General features: G+C 43.6%; 1 protein-coding gene across 1 annotated transcript in view; it reads right to left on the bottom strand.

Annotated features, from left to right (window-relative positions):
- Positions 1-2,870: 2,870 nt before the first annotated feature.
- The window catches only part of LOC147451716 (Trimeric LpxA-like enzyme), a 105,152-nt gene continuing 91,118 nt past the window's right edge, over positions 2,871-16,904 (bottom strand). Inside the window, exons 11-16 of the mRNA XM_086517612.1 lie at positions 12,964-13,055; positions 4,501-4,583; positions 4,337-4,411; positions 4,006-4,131; positions 3,285-3,374; positions 2,871-3,201 (exon numbers count right to left, since the gene is read on the bottom strand). Coding sequence (XP_086373738.1) covers positions 3,336-3,374; positions 4,006-4,131; positions 4,337-4,411; positions 4,501-4,583; positions 12,964-13,055 — 415 coding nt within the window. The 3' untranslated portion in view covers positions 2,871-3,201; positions 3,285-3,335. The remainder of the gene's footprint in view (positions 3,202-3,284; positions 3,375-4,005; positions 4,132-4,336; positions 4,412-4,500; positions 4,584-12,963; positions 13,056-16,904) is intronic.

Here is a 16,904-nt window from a genome sequence, read left to right as displayed (position 1 = left end):
AGGCCATTTCAACAAAATGTTAACGCACCTAGGAGTGCATGGCTAGACTTGTAACTTGTACTGTATATTATTAGACATCTCTTGTACATGTTGTGACCTAAAATCCAAATCTCTTGATCCATCTATGGTTGACATATTGCATTGTCTCTCTCCACTTTCTCTGGCCTTCACGAGCACTGGAGTTGTTGAATGCCTCTACTCGTTTCCTTTTTCTTTGTTGCAGATGCCTAATTGCTTATGCTGTTGCCGAACATTCCAATACATGTTTTTGCTGCAGCCGATAAAGGATTCTGCAATAAAACCACTGAAACAACCCTTTCAAACTGTTTGCCTTATCTCGAGAGCCGCCATGTTGTGTGTATCTGAAATATGCATTCCTGGTTACGTAATGAGACTTTTCCAAGCCTTGGGTGTTCCATATGCATGGGTTTCCATACTTTTGAATGAAGTATGGTAAATGATTGAAAATGATGTGCTCCAAATAAAACAAGTTGTCAAGAATTTTAAACAACCTTTTAGCCCTTATCATTTAAAAGGGTGCTTTAACAATACCATGTAATGAGTAATCCGAGTTTCAGTCCATGCTGTCCTAAATGCTTTCTTTAGTAGCTAAAGGTTCTCCTTAGATTTTCTTAGATCATTTTGTGTCTACTATCTTTGTCACACATTTGAAATAGCACATCGATGGAACGCCACACTCCACTCTTGACATTGCGAGTTGTGGGTTCCTGGTCCTTCATTGCCATATGGAGATTTTTTCATTGTTGAAACTCAATTTGTTGACATAAGTGGATTGATATATCTTTCTACGCTTGGTTAGCTTCTTATCTTTGACGCCTGTTTGTTTTGATAAAAAATGACATGCCTGGACTCCACCAATAGATAGTCTGTAAGGTACATCTTTATCATTGATTGATCTTTTCTCGTCTCACTGGATTTTCACATTGCCCATATGGAGACTCATCTCTGACAAAACCAGTTCAAGCGCCTCTATTGCAACCTTCTGTTCTTTTGAGTTGTTGATTTTCCAAGCAAACCCAATGTACATATACACCAACTTCTCCACAATTCTACAAAGAGCATGCATTATACAAATGTGAACATTGACAAGTGAAATATCTAAAATTGGGTGGAAATTAGGATCTTCATTGTGACTAGTAGGAACCTTTCTCACCATTTTGGGTCCATCGTCTTTGCAGGCTTCATGCAATACAAGCATGGAGCTTTTACCATAGCACCCATTCCACAATTATACATACATTTCAATGTTTGAAGGTCACCTGCAAGATGCCATTGAACTTAAAAATCTCCCCTCCCATTGACAATCAACATCTTTTCTTGATTCGTTTGTTTATCAATGATATAAGGAATAGGGGTTTGATGGAACACCCAATATAAAATGTCGTAGTTTTTTTTTTTTACCTTCAAGATTAAACCCGTCTTATACGCATGAGACTTGAAACTAAATCTAAAATTAAATCTCAAGAGGACTCACCAAGCTGAAGAGAAGATGAAAATGGAATACTTAAAAAGCACCAAGCCACCGTATGTTTGTTTCTGATTGAACACTGAAATATGAAAGATCATCAATGAGATATTTTGAAAGAGTCCTATTCATCAATGTTATTGTGACTCGTTCTAGTTTCTTGTCTTTGAGAATCTCACACTCATTTAGTTTCAAAACAAAATAGAAAATGCAACTTGTCTTTTCAAAGGTTACATTATAGAACTCAACCATTCTAGTTTGCAACAAAGTGAAGTCCATGATATTATTGTACTCATTGTAGGTTACATTTGTTCCTTGATATCTATAAATACCATCAATATAAAATGGACATCCAATGAAATCTGTTTGTGCATGATTGAGTTGAAATCTCTCTTTCCAAACACTTGCTTATGTTGGTAGAAGTTGACTTTATTCCATTCTTCACAAAAATGAAGGAGATATAATGTTGAATAGCTGAGTACCCTCTCTTACTCACGCCAGGGGAGTTAAGTGTGCCCTCTATTTCTCTGGAAACCCATACCTCCATAGAAGTGATGACTCGTGGGGAGAGTGCCATGGAAGAGTCGCCATGCTTCGCTTGAATCTTGGCTAAAAAACAATTGATATAAATCTTGCCATAGTTGAGCTAGCAACGCGCTCTTCTTCTGTCGTACCAAACACCAAGAAGCAATCTGTGATTGCCTATGAGTAATGATTCCTAGAAGTACCTCCCTGTGAAGTTGGGCTTTGGTCTCTCTGCACTCCTCATCATACCAACTATTATGGGGTGTGCTCCTAGAACGTCATCGCCGCCCAAGCTCAATGTGGATATGCCTCTGCCACTACACCTTGTAATGTCTCTTTCAATATATGAGTGAGCTCCTTGAGAGGTCTCCCCGGTTGTTCTGTGCATAAGTGTCTGTAGATACCATCTATGTAGACAGAATCAATCTCTGAAGTAAAAGTGTGTAGATGTTTGGGCCAGCCGAGCTATGCTGAACTGGAATGAGACGGTAAATGTGAGGAGGGCATGGTCTTCTACTACCCCACTAGGCCTGGGCCCGACTCGAAAGTCCCGAATAGAGGGTTTGAAACTGGGCTTAGCCAAAACATAATCCACTGTGCTATCCCCATGTCTATGTGGGAAACAAGTGAACCCACTCGACGCTAGAAGGAAGAGAGAGAGAGAGAGAGAGAGAGAGAGAGAGAGAGAATTTGCTTTTCAATGACTCGTAACCAAACCTCACATTGGATACATCTTTATATGTTTCATTAGGTATTCTGCAGCACAATATTCAACCTGTACTTGACACAGTTGAACATCTTGCCCAAACAAAAGAAAATTTTGTAACAGACATAACCTTATAAGGCACTACACAAAGCAGGGCCATGAATGAGCGAGTTCCATTTGCATCTGTATGGCGTACTACGCATCAATATTACTGAAACACGTAATTTCAATGATGTGAATGAGATGTCATTATCTGTGAAAAACCTTAATACAAATGAAACATGAGAATATTTGGAAAGCACAGATTGTGCTCAGGGGCATATAGTCAATATCTCTAACATGAATGTCATGTTCATTATAACGTAGACATGGAACTGTGTGTGTTCTCAGCGTGAATTTTGTAACCACCAGTGAAACTCCAATGATTATATGGCAGACATGTGAATGTTGCTCAGCACTGAAGTTCCTAACCACTCCCACCTGGCTGCACACAACAAAACAACACAATGAATGATAATGCAAGTACAGTCGAGCTTTATGGAGCTCAGAAGCTATTAAGTAAAATACCTGTTTCTAATTGTAAGGTCTCCCTGTACAATGCATCTAACCAAGGGTTCATTAATCATCATCCTCCTCTTCTGATGCTTCCTCTAGCCACTGCAAAATAAAAACATTAAAATGATGAGCATATACCTACAGAAACTGGAGAGTTTGTAACCATCATTATTAATAAGCCTGTTTTACAAACATTATTTCCAAAAGTTGTTAACATGAAAATAAATTAATAGGGAGCTTCCAGGTTTTTGTAAATGGTCAATTATCTTATAAGGAAAGTGCAAATGCCTTTCTTTCAGAAAACCTTTACATGAACCCAACCCATGGCAAGACTCACCATCCAGAGACCCACAGAACCCAAGGAACACACTCACATAGGCTAAAACTAGAGCTGAAACACTTTAATTTAACTGCTGAAGCCCACATTACAGGGAAAATAAGACAACTCCAAAATGCATATGAGATCTGGAAATGCAGCACTCAATAAGCAGTGTCCTGACCTGCTACCACTTGACTTGAAGTGCCTCTCTCTCCTCTCACTTTGCTTTTTCTCTCTCAAACCCCTCCTGTCATCCCACCAACACTAGAGAAACAAGAATGGCATACACACATATGACCACACAGCCTGTCTCAAAGTCTAGCAACCCCTGCGGAAGGATAGAATGTACTTAAGAGCAATCAACGTAACACTGAGTTTCAACAATTGAGAACGTTTAGTTTTGATGAGACTTACTTTAATGAAGGCCTCACACTGCCTGAGAAAAACTTTGTCTCCTTCCTCCGCATCTTGTTTTTCTGAGGCCCAAGATAGTATGGCATCTTCAGAGATGATTTCTTGATCATAAAGCACCCGCAGTACCTGTCAGAAAAATGGACAAAATGTACCAATTACATCTTTCTGAGATCCTACATATAGCAGTAAAGCTCTATCAAATCCCGCGATAACGTATTCAGAATGATTGGACCTATTGATTGCTAAGAGTTGGGTTTTCAGCTAGAGCCACATACAGTGGAAATGTTCAGTCAAGGATAACCAGCCAAAGAATACATAATAGTGTACTTACATGACAAAAGATAGGTGCAAATGCCTTTCCTGATGCCTCCAAGCATATTTCTTCAAACTTCAACAACACTTCGACCTTCCAGGAATCAACATACAAACATTGCTTGAGAAATTTTCTGTTATTGTCAACAATAATTGTGTAATAATCTCAAGATAAAAAATTACCTGATCATCTTCATTTGTCAAGTAATGCTCCAGTATACTCTTCCACTTGCTAAACAAAGTCCTAGCAATGCCAAAAAGCTCACCTGAAGTTTGCCCAACTTATAAGAAACTTAAATTGCAGTTAAAATTTTCTTAAAACAAAAGCGTGTAGGCAGGAGAGACAAAGAAAGAAAGCAAAAATTAACATCACAAGACTACTCACTGTCCTGGAGAGTGGTGGTAAGCTATGTACTAGTCTGACTTTGCAAGAACACTGGTGATATGTATTCTACATATATTCCATTCAGCGCGGAGAGAGAAGTAGATATTGCTGATAAGATACTGCCATGATGTTGGATTTAGAGAATACTTAAGTGAATTGTGAGAGCTTAAAGAAAGAGAAACATGTGTCAACACAAGGGTCACAACATTGAGTGTTGTATTGGCATCTGTGAGTGAGAAAAAATGAAGCCAGATGGAATGAGATGAAAGAGAAAGAAGCAAGGGTTAAGTGCTAAAGTCTATAGAGGCTTTCGATGGGAAATTTGTCAAAACAAAGCGGGACCTTGAGGAGGCCTTGACAACAACACATTTCCAATAGATGAGGGCGAGGGAATGGGTGGGTAGAGGCAAGTAGGGGAAGGGTAGGGGATGGGAAGGGCAAGAGAGTGGGTGGGTAGGGGCGAGGGAGTAGAATTAAAGAACTCTTCTAATTGTTTGGTAAAAAAGAACTTTAGAAAGGCTAGGAACCTAAACGAGCTATTCCGTAGTTGTCCTCATTAGCCGATCCTTTGCTCTGCTTCTCAGAATATTTATTTAGAAGGAACTTAACGTAGATTAATTGTAAGCCTTTTCCAAACAATGTAAAGAAAAATAAGAATTGGAAGCTGTGTAACGGCACCGCCTCCACATGTGGCGGAGGAGACGGGATACCCAAGTCCTGGGACGAGGATAAGGATATACTTGCAGAAGTATATGTGATTGTTTGAAAGATATCTAGATAACTTTAACAATACTAAAGGAAAAAAGAAAGTAAAACATTCTAAAACGGAAAAAGGTGGGAACGATGTGATAATTGCACACTTGCAAGGGTATGCAACAGTTTGCATGTTGCTTTTAAATGCTTGAAGTGTATTCTTGGTTCGACATGTTTGGAATACTGTTTTCTAGTATTATAGTACTACCTTGAAATGGTGCATTTAAGACTAACAATCTAGGCCAGGCAAGAGACTAAACAAACTAGCTTCTTGACCATGTATGTTTAGCAAACTGAGACTCCAATTCAGGTCTCACCGAGCGTGCCAAAAATGAGAGCAAGCAAGAAAAGTGTGACGTGCTCTCTACTGTGGGTACTCCTTCGTAAAATATGTAAAAAACCTCACTCCAATAGAATGAAAACACTATATAGCAATGGAACAATAGAGCAATGTAAGGCCTAAGGTAGGTTTGGATAGTAGGCGAAGGGCCGGGACGCTCATGCGTTTCAAGGGGCTATATTTGGCAGGCCAAGGGCCTATATATAGTGTGGTTGGGTAGAGAGTTGCATGCGTCAGTTCCCTCTGTCTCATATTGGTGTCAGAGCTCAGACATGTCTCGCTCTCTCTCTCGCCTTGAGAAAGGAGGAAGAAGATGAGGAAAGAGGGACTGCGATTGGGCATGGTAGATATGGTGGTGCAAGCCACTAAGGTGCAACGAGGAAGATGTGGAGCCGCGTGAAGGCATGCATGAATCCATGCAAAGGAGAGGATGGTCGGGGAGTCGAGGTCGTGCAGAAGTCCTACTAGCTAAACTACTAGTATGTACAAGAAAATAGGTGAGACACTCTCTCAACCTATACCCATTGGCTCGCTAACCTTGCAGACATCTCTATATGGTTTTCATAGCTCCACAATGCATCATGTTAGTGTCAGTCATCGTATGGCTAACAATCTCTGTTGCAACTGCTCCCATTGCAACTACTATGTCGGATCTCAACACTAGTAGGTCGTACATGAGACGCCCGAACACTCACGAAATCTGTGCAAACCTGGCTATACTAGCCTCCTCAGTGCTATCTGCATGCACTGCATCATCATAACTACTCATCATGTATGGATGTGTCATTGTCGACATTGGGAAAGCTACGTCTCTCTCATCCACAGACAGAACTATGTATCATGGCATCAACTCATCAGTCTCTAGCATTGGCATATCAAAGAAGCAATGTCCGTTTGTCTTTATCTCTAGGGAGAAAATTTGCTCTTACCTTTGTCTGCACAGACTCGACAACACTCGCTATGTCTCACTGGAGCAATCCCGCTCCACCTCTGTCTCTGCAAAGTCCACTAACATGTCCTGAACACTTACATGCTCTGTCTTGTGAGCATGGTGAAGCTCACTCGTGAAGGAGACACATATACAAAACCGAGACTATGTCGTCTCCTACTTCAGATACATGCATAGGATATACAAAGCCACACCCATAGTCTGCGAACTGTCTCACTGAAATCAAACTTTGTCTCAAGCTAAGGAACATGGCGCACATGTCGGAGTGCATAAGACGCACCACTAGGCAATAGTAGGCAAATATGATAATATCTCCTACACCTGCAATGTCAAACGCCGAACCATTTGCCAAGTGTACACAATCAAAGCTCCCACTAGACAAGACGTGGAAAACTGCATCCTCGTCTAGCAAGTTGCAACCAACGGGAAGGAGTGTCACCTCTCCAAGACATGCAAGCAGGAGGAACGCTAAAGATAAACGTGACATCACTGTCACTCGCATATGAAGCCACCGCTCTAGCATGTGTCAACACATCATCTGCATGCCTCATACTTCTAAAACAAAGCGCCGATCTAATCCAATGTCTGGGTACAAAAATAAAATGAAGAAAAGTGAGAGACTAAAACTAAATGACTAAAATCGTCAAACTGATAATCATCATCATCATCATCTATGCCCGAGGATGCCCGACATTGGGCGTTGTCCGAGAAAGTATTGCATCAGCCGCTGAAGAGCTTCGTCAATGTCCGCCTTTGTAAATAGTCATACTGGGCGTCACCCATGTCGTGCTAGAATAGTCATGATTCTTTGGTGGAGCCTCCGTCAATCGTTAACGTGGGCGTCTAGCTCTTCCGAGCTCAGTGGCTCTGTCCACTAATATACCTTTGATAGTAGTGGGCTCTGAAGTTTGCTGTGAAGCATGCTCATTCGGTTACAGAGTCCCTGCCCTAAAGAAGTCAGTGATCTCCCTCTGTGAACGTCTCCCACTACTTGGTCCCCTCAAGAGACTTTCCCTGTGTCTGCGCAGCTCTAGCAAAAACAACCCGAGGCATCTTTGATCCTGATATCTCATGACTCTAGCCAACGGTCCAAAGCCCTCTCTCAATAGACAATGAAAGCGGCCTCGTATCTCATAGTATACCGGACAATGACAGATGTGATGTAACTCTGTCTCTGGCTCTATATAACACAACTGGCATATCCTGGCTTTTGCTGGTACTCTCCTAGATCTGTCAGTCTCAATCTCTACTGATGCGATGATGTGCGCATCTGACCAATAGCACATCGTATTCCATAGGACAAATGAGTGTCCATATAGGCCCGTTTGATCACATATTCATCTTCTGTTAGTTGGAGGAGATGCTCTCTATAGAAAGCCACCTTCGTGCTCAACTCTTGTACAGGATATATCCATGTGTTTCTGGTATCTGGTTGAATCAAATCTTGACGTATAAGTCTAGCGGTCTCTGTCCGTGTGAGAGAAAGGGAGGGTGCATCCAAGGAGTACTGGAATGGAGGCAGTCTATCCATGATGAAGCCATGTGACTGAAACCATGATGTCATCTGCCCATATTGTGTCCCCTTGTAGAGCTAGCTGTTGGGATGACTCAAGGGCTAGCCGAGCATATCTGTCTTAAGGAAGGTCCCATAAGTTATGCATGAAGGAAACTGATTCAGTAAGGGTCTCAACTACGAGAGGGGGGGCAACTAGTTCACCTCGAATTATCTCATGTGGCATTGAGGCCTTAGCCTGAATCATCCGAGAGATCATAAAGACTAGAGGCCTCTCCATACATCTCCATCCATCAGTGCTAACAGATCTACCCTAATGGTCCACTGAGGGCCCCCAAATATGAACCCCATAGAGCATAGCCGAAGCCACTAGAGTGTCAAAAGGCCACAACTTTGTTCGAGGTTCCTGAAATTGAACCTGGGAACACATCTTCTCCAAACCTCCCAAGACTGTATAAGCTCTCGTCAATGTAGTCTCTGCTGCTCTTCTCAATGAAAATGCCGGTCCATTGAAGACTACCCCAAGATAGGTGTATGCATCTATATACTCCAACGTCTCCTGGCCATATGTAAAAGTAGGTGTTGACCTCCTGACCCATTGTGGTGTAGTGTTAAACACCATAACCTTGGTTTTCCCAAGGTTAACAGACAATCCACTATCATGGGCAAATGTGTACAAAGCATCTAAATGACGCTGCATCCCCTCTGGGGAGTCGAAAATCAACACAATATTATTAGCATATAACAATAGTGGGATCCATGTCTCTGCCAACTGTGCTCCTCTATCATTATCCCTCTCAATGTAGTCAACAACCTCATCCGCATACATGCCAAATAGTGTAGGAGATAGCAGGCAGCCTTGTTTCACCCCAATAGTGGAGTGAACCAAATCAAAAATCCCCTATGGAGTGCGTACATGTCCCACTACTGACTTGTATAGAGCCTAGAACGTCGTCGCCGCCCAGGCTCAGTGTGTGGGTATGCCTCTGCTGCTATACCTAATAATGTCTCTATCAATATATAAGTGAGCTCCCCGAGAGGTCTCCCCGGATCCTTTGTACATAAGTGTCTGTAGATACTATCTATATAGATACAATCAGTCTCCGGAGTAAAAGTGTATCAGGTATGGGTAGATGTTTGTGTCAGTCGAGCTGTGTTGAACTGGAATGAGACGGTAAACGTGAGGAGAGCATGATCTATTGCTACCCCAATAGGCCCGGGCGTGATTGTGAAGTCCTGAATAGAGGGTATGAAACTGGGTTGCGACAAAACATAATCCACTGCGTTGGCCCCATGTCTATGAGGAAAGCAAGTGAACCCACTCGACGCCGGAAATCTGTGGAGGCCATTCAAGACGGCCAATCCATGTGCAATTCCCAAATCTGTCAGATAACCCCGATATCCAACGTGCTCTTCGACCTGCGAGCACCTTGCCAATCCCATATCACTGACATCCAATTCTCTCAACATTTCCTATGAGAATTGAAGAAAGTTGTATGAGACTAGTCCGTTCTAGCATTGAAGTCTCCCAAAAGAATGACAACTCCCTCCCTAGAGAACTCCCATATGTCCTCATCCAATATCATGTAGGGTGACTCCCCCTTGGGCGATGCATAATGAGATGTGTTGGGGGCAAAATAGCATATTGCAATGTAGAGTGGCCTCCCTCTCTTTGCTCTCACTCTCACTCTCACCCACATATATCTGGCCTGCTCATCCCTTCGAACAATATAATGAGGGGTTGCAGCTCCTCCCTGAATACGACTGCCACACCTCCCGACCCCCGTCCTCTATGCGTTGATCTCACTTCTTGCCTACAAAGTAATCTCCCTACGGTATCCCGTCACTCTAGGTAATGTGCCGCAAGATGTCTGATGCGTTTCCGAGTAGAAAATAATGTCTCTTCCCTTAAAGCTATCCTCAAATGCGCCTACATCTAGCTTCATTGATCCGTTACAATTCCATGCTGCCATTTTAAGGTTGATCCTATAGGTCTCGCACTGTCACGCGGTGCGTTTTTCCAACACCACTACTCTCCTTCCCATGTAGAAGCAAATTTCCCTTTCTCCCTCTCCGCCTTGATCTCTGGCATCAGCTCTTGTATGTGTGCTACCTGTGTTAGAGTGAGGTCATCACCCAAAAATATCCCAATTTGCTTAGAGTGTTGGTCTCTTCTTCAAGAATTCCTTCCTAGCTTCCAGTGTAGGGAAACGTAGAATGAGTGCTCTTTCCTTGGGCCTTCCTTTCTCATCACTTCCCTTCTTGCCAACTCTCCAAGCACCTTTGTGTGTGGGTTCAGAAATACCCATGCGCTTCAAGAGCTCTTGCACTTCTTCTTCTACTTTTCCCGTGTCTAAGACCTGTAACACGCACATGTAGTCTTTCTCTTTTGCTCCTCCTCAATCGTCATATTGATGAAAGTTGATGTTAGATGCACCTTATCTTTTCCCTTCTTTGCATCCTCGATCCACTTTTCAGCTTTATCAACCTTCTCTTGTGTTTTGAATAGGTGCTCCACCCACGAAGAGGGTGTTTGTGCCTTTTGCTCTTCCTCTTCTCGTAGAGTTTTGACCTGCTCCTTAATGCTTTCGAGCTCCTTGATCATTGAGGGTTGATTTTTTGCCTCCTTTGCGGGGGTATTTTTGCAAGCTGCAAGTCTCCCTTAAGTGCTTCAATCACTGCATCCTTTTCATTCATGCGTTCTTCCATTTTTTATTTCCAGGATTCAAACATAGCAAGCGTATCCTCTAATCTTTTCTGCATCACACATTCCATTACATTCACTTCTGCCCTCACAATCGTTTGCATTTCGACCTTCGCATGTCGTCACGCTTAGTAAGCATCTCTTTGTCCAATTCTTTCCTCATATCTGCATACATACCTTTTTTGTAAGTTTCCACATTTGCATACATCTCTTTTTCAATGTCACCCCTCAAGAGGCTCAACTCCGCCTTGATCATCACCTCTACCTTCTCATACATTAAGTCATCTTTGACTCTGGGCAGTTTCTCTGCTTACACAGAACCTGGCGATAGTGTGCTCTCTTGAAACCTCCGCCTAAATGTCGCTTTCGATTTAGGCGGGGTTTCATAAATGCTGTCATCCCCGACATCGATTGGTTGGTCAATTCCATGCGATGGGATCGCTTGGGCCTGTGAAGATGTGCTATAGGTGCTAAGGTATTGCTGTCCTGAATGTCTTGAGGTTGAAACTAAAGCTTTTGCGGGCTGAATACTACTGAGGGCAGAGACTAAAATCCTGCTGGCTGAAAAGGCTTGAGTAATACAAGTTGAATGGCCAAGTGCTGAATACTGAGGCTGGGCACTCGCGATGGCAGCTGGCGGCTGGCTGGATGTAAAACACAGGCGTGGGACTGCTGTCCTGAAGTCTTATTTGCAAAACGCAGACTGCTGTGGGTTACCACTGGCTGTTTTGCTCCAGCTCCCTGCATGTACGAGCTGCTTCCCTACTGCCCTACCTTCAGCCTGCCCTTGCATCGTGTAACCGCGTCATCATAAACGCAGAGAGAGAGAGAGAGAGAGAGAGAGAGAGAGAGAGAGAGAGCACATAGTGGGAGGTGGAGCAGAGTTGCCTAAAGCAACACTCACTCCTTATTCTTCTATGTATATAAAGAATAAGTGAGTAAGTTAGTGAAGTCAGTGGGCGACGGACTACTACACGTCCGTCCTGGGACAAGGCACATGCCACGTGTCACAGCCTAGCGAGAGTTCACCCACTGTGAACCCGAGACCAAATGTAACTGCCTGTCCAATGTAAGTGACATTGTAGCCCTGCTACACGGTCTCTCACAATCTGCGTTGCCCGACCAGCCTCAACCTCTAGTATGTGAGATCAGACCTTGTGCTATCCTATCACCTCTCTAGCACTATGAGGCATATATGTGTCCATGTATCATGGCTGGATGAAGCCATCCCCTAGAATAGTCATGAATCCTGCTTCTTTGATGGAAGAGGCTGTCTAGGTCTAATTCATGTCTCTCTAATGCATAGTTGCCAAAGATCCTGTTTGAGGATTCGGTTCCTCTCATTATATGAAACGTGGGAGCAAGCCACCACTGATTCACCAAGGGGAACAAAGATATGAAACAAAACTACCAAAAAACGACAACAACACAAATAACACCATATAGAACATTTATTGCTGCAACTTCAACATGCAGGTAGCGGCAAAACAGCATGCACAATGTAACCCAAAACACCACATGATTGGTTCATACACCTCGAAGGTAAAGGGGCTCTCAGACCAGTATTATGGCGGCAACACATACACAAGGACATACACTATGCCACATCTAAAAGCTGTAGGTTACTAGGTGGCAGAGGATCGTCTCAAATGACGGAACAAATCTTGGCAGCAGAAACTTGTAACACCAAGTGTTTAGCTTGCACACTCAACGCAAGAAAATGCCCTTAGCACAAACCTACGTACAACATACACAGACCCACACGCACACACACATGCACAAACACGCATGGCATTATCAATATATCGATTTGACAAGGGAAAAAAGATAAATTAGAGTGCCCCCTCCCCCCCCCCCCCCAAAAAAAAAACCCGGCTTGTTTTCCCCTCTCTTCCCCCTTCCATTGCTCTGTGTCTAAATCCCTCCCTCCAATAATGCATAGGAGTTATTACTGCAGTTAAAACATTGTTGTTCATATTTTTTTATATACGCAAAAACTTACTATCTTTACTGAATGGCTCCTCCAAGGCCAGGTTTATTATTGATTTGAAGCAAGCTGCTGCGCAATCTGATGACTCCGCATTGAAGCCCAACCTGCCAACATCAGCACCTAACATGAGGATCAGTTACTAAAATCAAACACAAACTTATATGTGCACATACACCTACAAATGTGCACATGCATTCAAGCATGCATGTGCATGTGCACAGGCACACACACACTCACTCTAATTGGTCCTACAAGGTAATTCTCTCACAGATTAGGCCTCTCCTATTTTGCAACAAAGGATGCTGCCGATGATATCGAGCAACTTATCAATGCCTTTTGCAGTAATGGGTTTGAAAGGGCTAGGCTATGGAGGTTGGTTAGGAATTACTTAAGCAATTATCCTCCTGGTAAATTTGCTTGTTAACCCTTCCATGTACTAAAAAAGGGTAAAAATTGGTGGGCACTACATACGGGTCCTAGTGCCCCGAACTATCTTTGGGAATCCTATGAGTGGGCTGGATGGAGGGCGACACATACTACCCATGTAAAACGAACTCCAGTTAACTAAGATGACCCCCTACGGTCAAATTAAGGTAATCACCTTAAAAATCCAACATGCGGCGTGGGAAATTTGTACAACGAGAAAAGTTGAATGTCAAAGACTATCTAAAATTGAATATCAAAGACTATCTAAAATTGAATGTACATCGATAAAAATAATTCCAGCTTTTGACACTTGCTAGGGCTGCCCCCCCATTGCTAGATCTTCACATATTGAATAATAAAGTGTAACAGACTTGGACACTCCAAGTCAAGAATCAACCGCGACAGCACCAAATAACCACTTCAAAACAATTCACAGATCACAATAGATTTGCATTGGCCCGGCGGAGTTCCGTGCCTAGAGATATTGGCCCCAAAGACTGGCGCCCCTTTCGGTATTTCTTTTTGTATTAATCAATCATCAAAGTACAAGAGAGCGGTTAGGGTTTCACTCTCAGACTTTGCGTCCAGATGCTCTAAGAAGTGAAGCCCTCACCACTTATTTAAAGATACAAGGGATGCCCAAAAGCAGAGCCCCAAAAGCTTTTAAAATAAAAAGCATCAGTTCTCTCTCTCTCTCTTAGAGTCTTTTCTCTTTTTTTTTTAAAAAAAAAAAATTCGTGTCGCTCATCATTTTCAAAAAACAAGAAAAAGAGAGAGAGAGAGAGAGAGAGAGAGAGAGAGAGAGAGAGAGAGAGAGAGAGAGAGAGAGAACTGATGCTTTTGGGGGGGGGGGGGGCAGCTAGCTCTGCTCAAATAACGGCACGTGATACTAAAGCCTTGGCTCTACTGAGCCACAAGAACATATAGACCAAGGGCTTATCCATGTCCCCCCATCCATCAATGCGACTTGTACTCCCGTGACGATCCAATGAAGGCCCCCATATCTCAGCTCCATAGAGCAATGCAGAAGCCACCAAAGTGTCAAAGAGCCAGAGCTTCGTCTGAGGCTCCTGAATCTGGTCAATCTAGTCTCTGCTGCTCTCCTCAATGAAAACGCTGGTCCACTAAAAACCACTCTAAGGTAAGAGTAAGCATCTGTATACTCCACCGTCTCCTGGCTGTATGTGAATGCGGGCGTTGACCTCCTGATCCACTATGGGGTGGTATTAAATACCATGACCTTGGCTTTACCAAGGTTGACAGACAAACCACTTTCATGGGCAAACCTATGCAAAGCATCCAAGTGACGTTGCATCCCCTCCGGAGAGTTGGAGATCAACACAATATCATCAACATATAGCAATAGCGGAATCCATGTCCCTGCCAGCGGTGCACCTCTATCACCATCTCTTTCAATGTAGTCAGAAACCTCATCCACATACATACCAAATAGAGGAGAGAGCGGGCAGCCCTGCTGCACCCCACAATAGTGGAGTGAACAGATGTAGATAGACCCTTTGAGGTGCGTACATGCACTACTACTGATCTATACAATGCCATGATCCCCCAAATGAGCTTTGTGGGTACTCCCATCTCCTGTAATCTGCGCATCAATCTAGCTCTGGGTACTGTGTCAAATGCTTTGCGAAAGTCCACAAAGCTACAATAGATCCGTCTCCCACGGGGTCTGCCCTCCTCGATGATGGCCTTATTGCTATTTTGGATTATTGCACGTAAATCTGTTCACGAACCTATGTAACAGGGTTAAAAGCAATAGATAGCCTAGTCCCTATAGGTCGTGGTTAATAAGAACTGACTATCGCCGTGCTTACTGGAATCAAGGCTCGATATAATACAAAACACTCATGTCATTTGCAGTAGGGTTTATTTCTCTGTTTACTATAGGAGGACTTACTGGTATAGTTTTAGCTAATTCCTGGCCTTGAGTGTCAAGATATGGTCAAGAGTAGAAAAACCTCTCCTGAACCCTGCCTGCCCAGCTGCACGCATTCCCTCTCTCTCTGCCCATCTCCTCAATTTCTGCTCAAATGTGTGTCCAATCATGATAGTGCGATAATTCCCAAGCTCCATAGGGTCTCCTGATTTGAAGATAGCTACAATCGTAGATAGGCTCCAAGTATCAGGCAAGCCCTCACACATGGCACGGTTAAACATGACTGCTAGAAGCTCTGCCAGTAGATCTCTGGCATGCATGAAATGCTCAGCCACCAAGCCATCATGATCATATGCTCTCCCAGTCGTCATCCTGTCAATGGCCTTCTTCACCATCTCAACGATGAAAAAAGCACATGTGTGTGGGCATGGATCGGGGGGGGGGGGGGGGGGGGAGAGCTGCCATGCCTCACACGAGTCCTGACTCAAAAATATTTGGTATAGATCCTGCTCTAGTCGAGCCAAAAATGCCCTCTTCTTCCGCCGCACTAGGCGTCGGAAGTCAATCTATCACTATCTGTGAGTGATGTCCCCCAAAAGCACTTCCCTCTAAAGTCTAGCTCTAGTCTGGTGGCATTCCTCATCATACCAGCTGTTCTGAGACATGCTCCCAGAACGGCGTCTCCGCCAAGGTTGGGTGTGTGGGTATGCCTCTGCTGCTGCTGCATCATGTAATGTCTGTGTAAGTATAGTAGTAAGCTCCTCCAAAGGTCGCCCTCGCTTCTCAGTGCATAGGCGTCTGTAGATCCCGTCTATGTATACAGAATCCGTCTCCTGCGTGAAGGTGTAGCGAGTAGGGGCTGCTATCCGTGGGGTGTGTGCTATACTGAATTGGAAAGAGATGGGCAACGACACAATAGCATGATCCACTGCTACCCCAACAAATCTGGGCCCAACTATGAGATCTTGGATACTAGAGATGAGGCTCGGTTGTGCCATGACATAATCCACTGTGCTGGTTCCATGTCTATGTGGAAAGCATGTGAAACCTCCCGCAGCGGGAAATCTCTGTAGGCCATTCAAGATGGCCAATCCATGTGCAGTCCCCATGTCTATCAAGTGCCGTCCATACTCAATATGTTCCCCATCTTGTGATATTCTGGATAGGCCCGTCTCTACAACATCCAGCTCTCTCAGCATCTCCTCTGAAGTATCATAAAATACTGTCTGACGATGGGCAATCCTAGCATTGAAGTCCCTTAGAATGATAATGTCACCATCTCTAGAGAATTTCCATATATCATCATCCAAAATAGAGAAGGGGGACTGTCCTCTGGGTGGTGCATATACTGACGTACTCGGGGGAAAGTAGCAAATAGCAATGTAAAGATATCTGTCAGTCTCTGCTCTCAAGCTCACCCATGTACCTAGCTTGCTCATCCCTACGAGCTATATGTATCAATGACTGCAACTCCTCCTTAAATAACACTGCCACTCCTCTTGAGCCCCGCCCTCTGTGCTATGATCGTGTCTCCTGTCTACAGGCTGTCACCCATTTGTATCCACTGATGTGTCTCAGAGTAGAAGATGATGTCTCTCCTGTTAAAACTCTCCTCAAAAGCACCCACATCAAG

Source organism: Adiantum capillus-veneris, chromosome 8 (assembly GCF_014529385.1).
Source record: "Adiantum capillus-veneris isolate H3 chromosome 8, ASM1452938v2, whole genome shotgun sequence".
Lineage (NCBI taxonomy): Eukaryota > Viridiplantae > Streptophyta > Polypodiopsida > Polypodiales > Pteridaceae > Adiantum > Adiantum capillus-veneris.
Note: the sequence above shows the minus strand (reverse complement) of the source record. Positions and strands in the feature narration are given on the sequence as shown.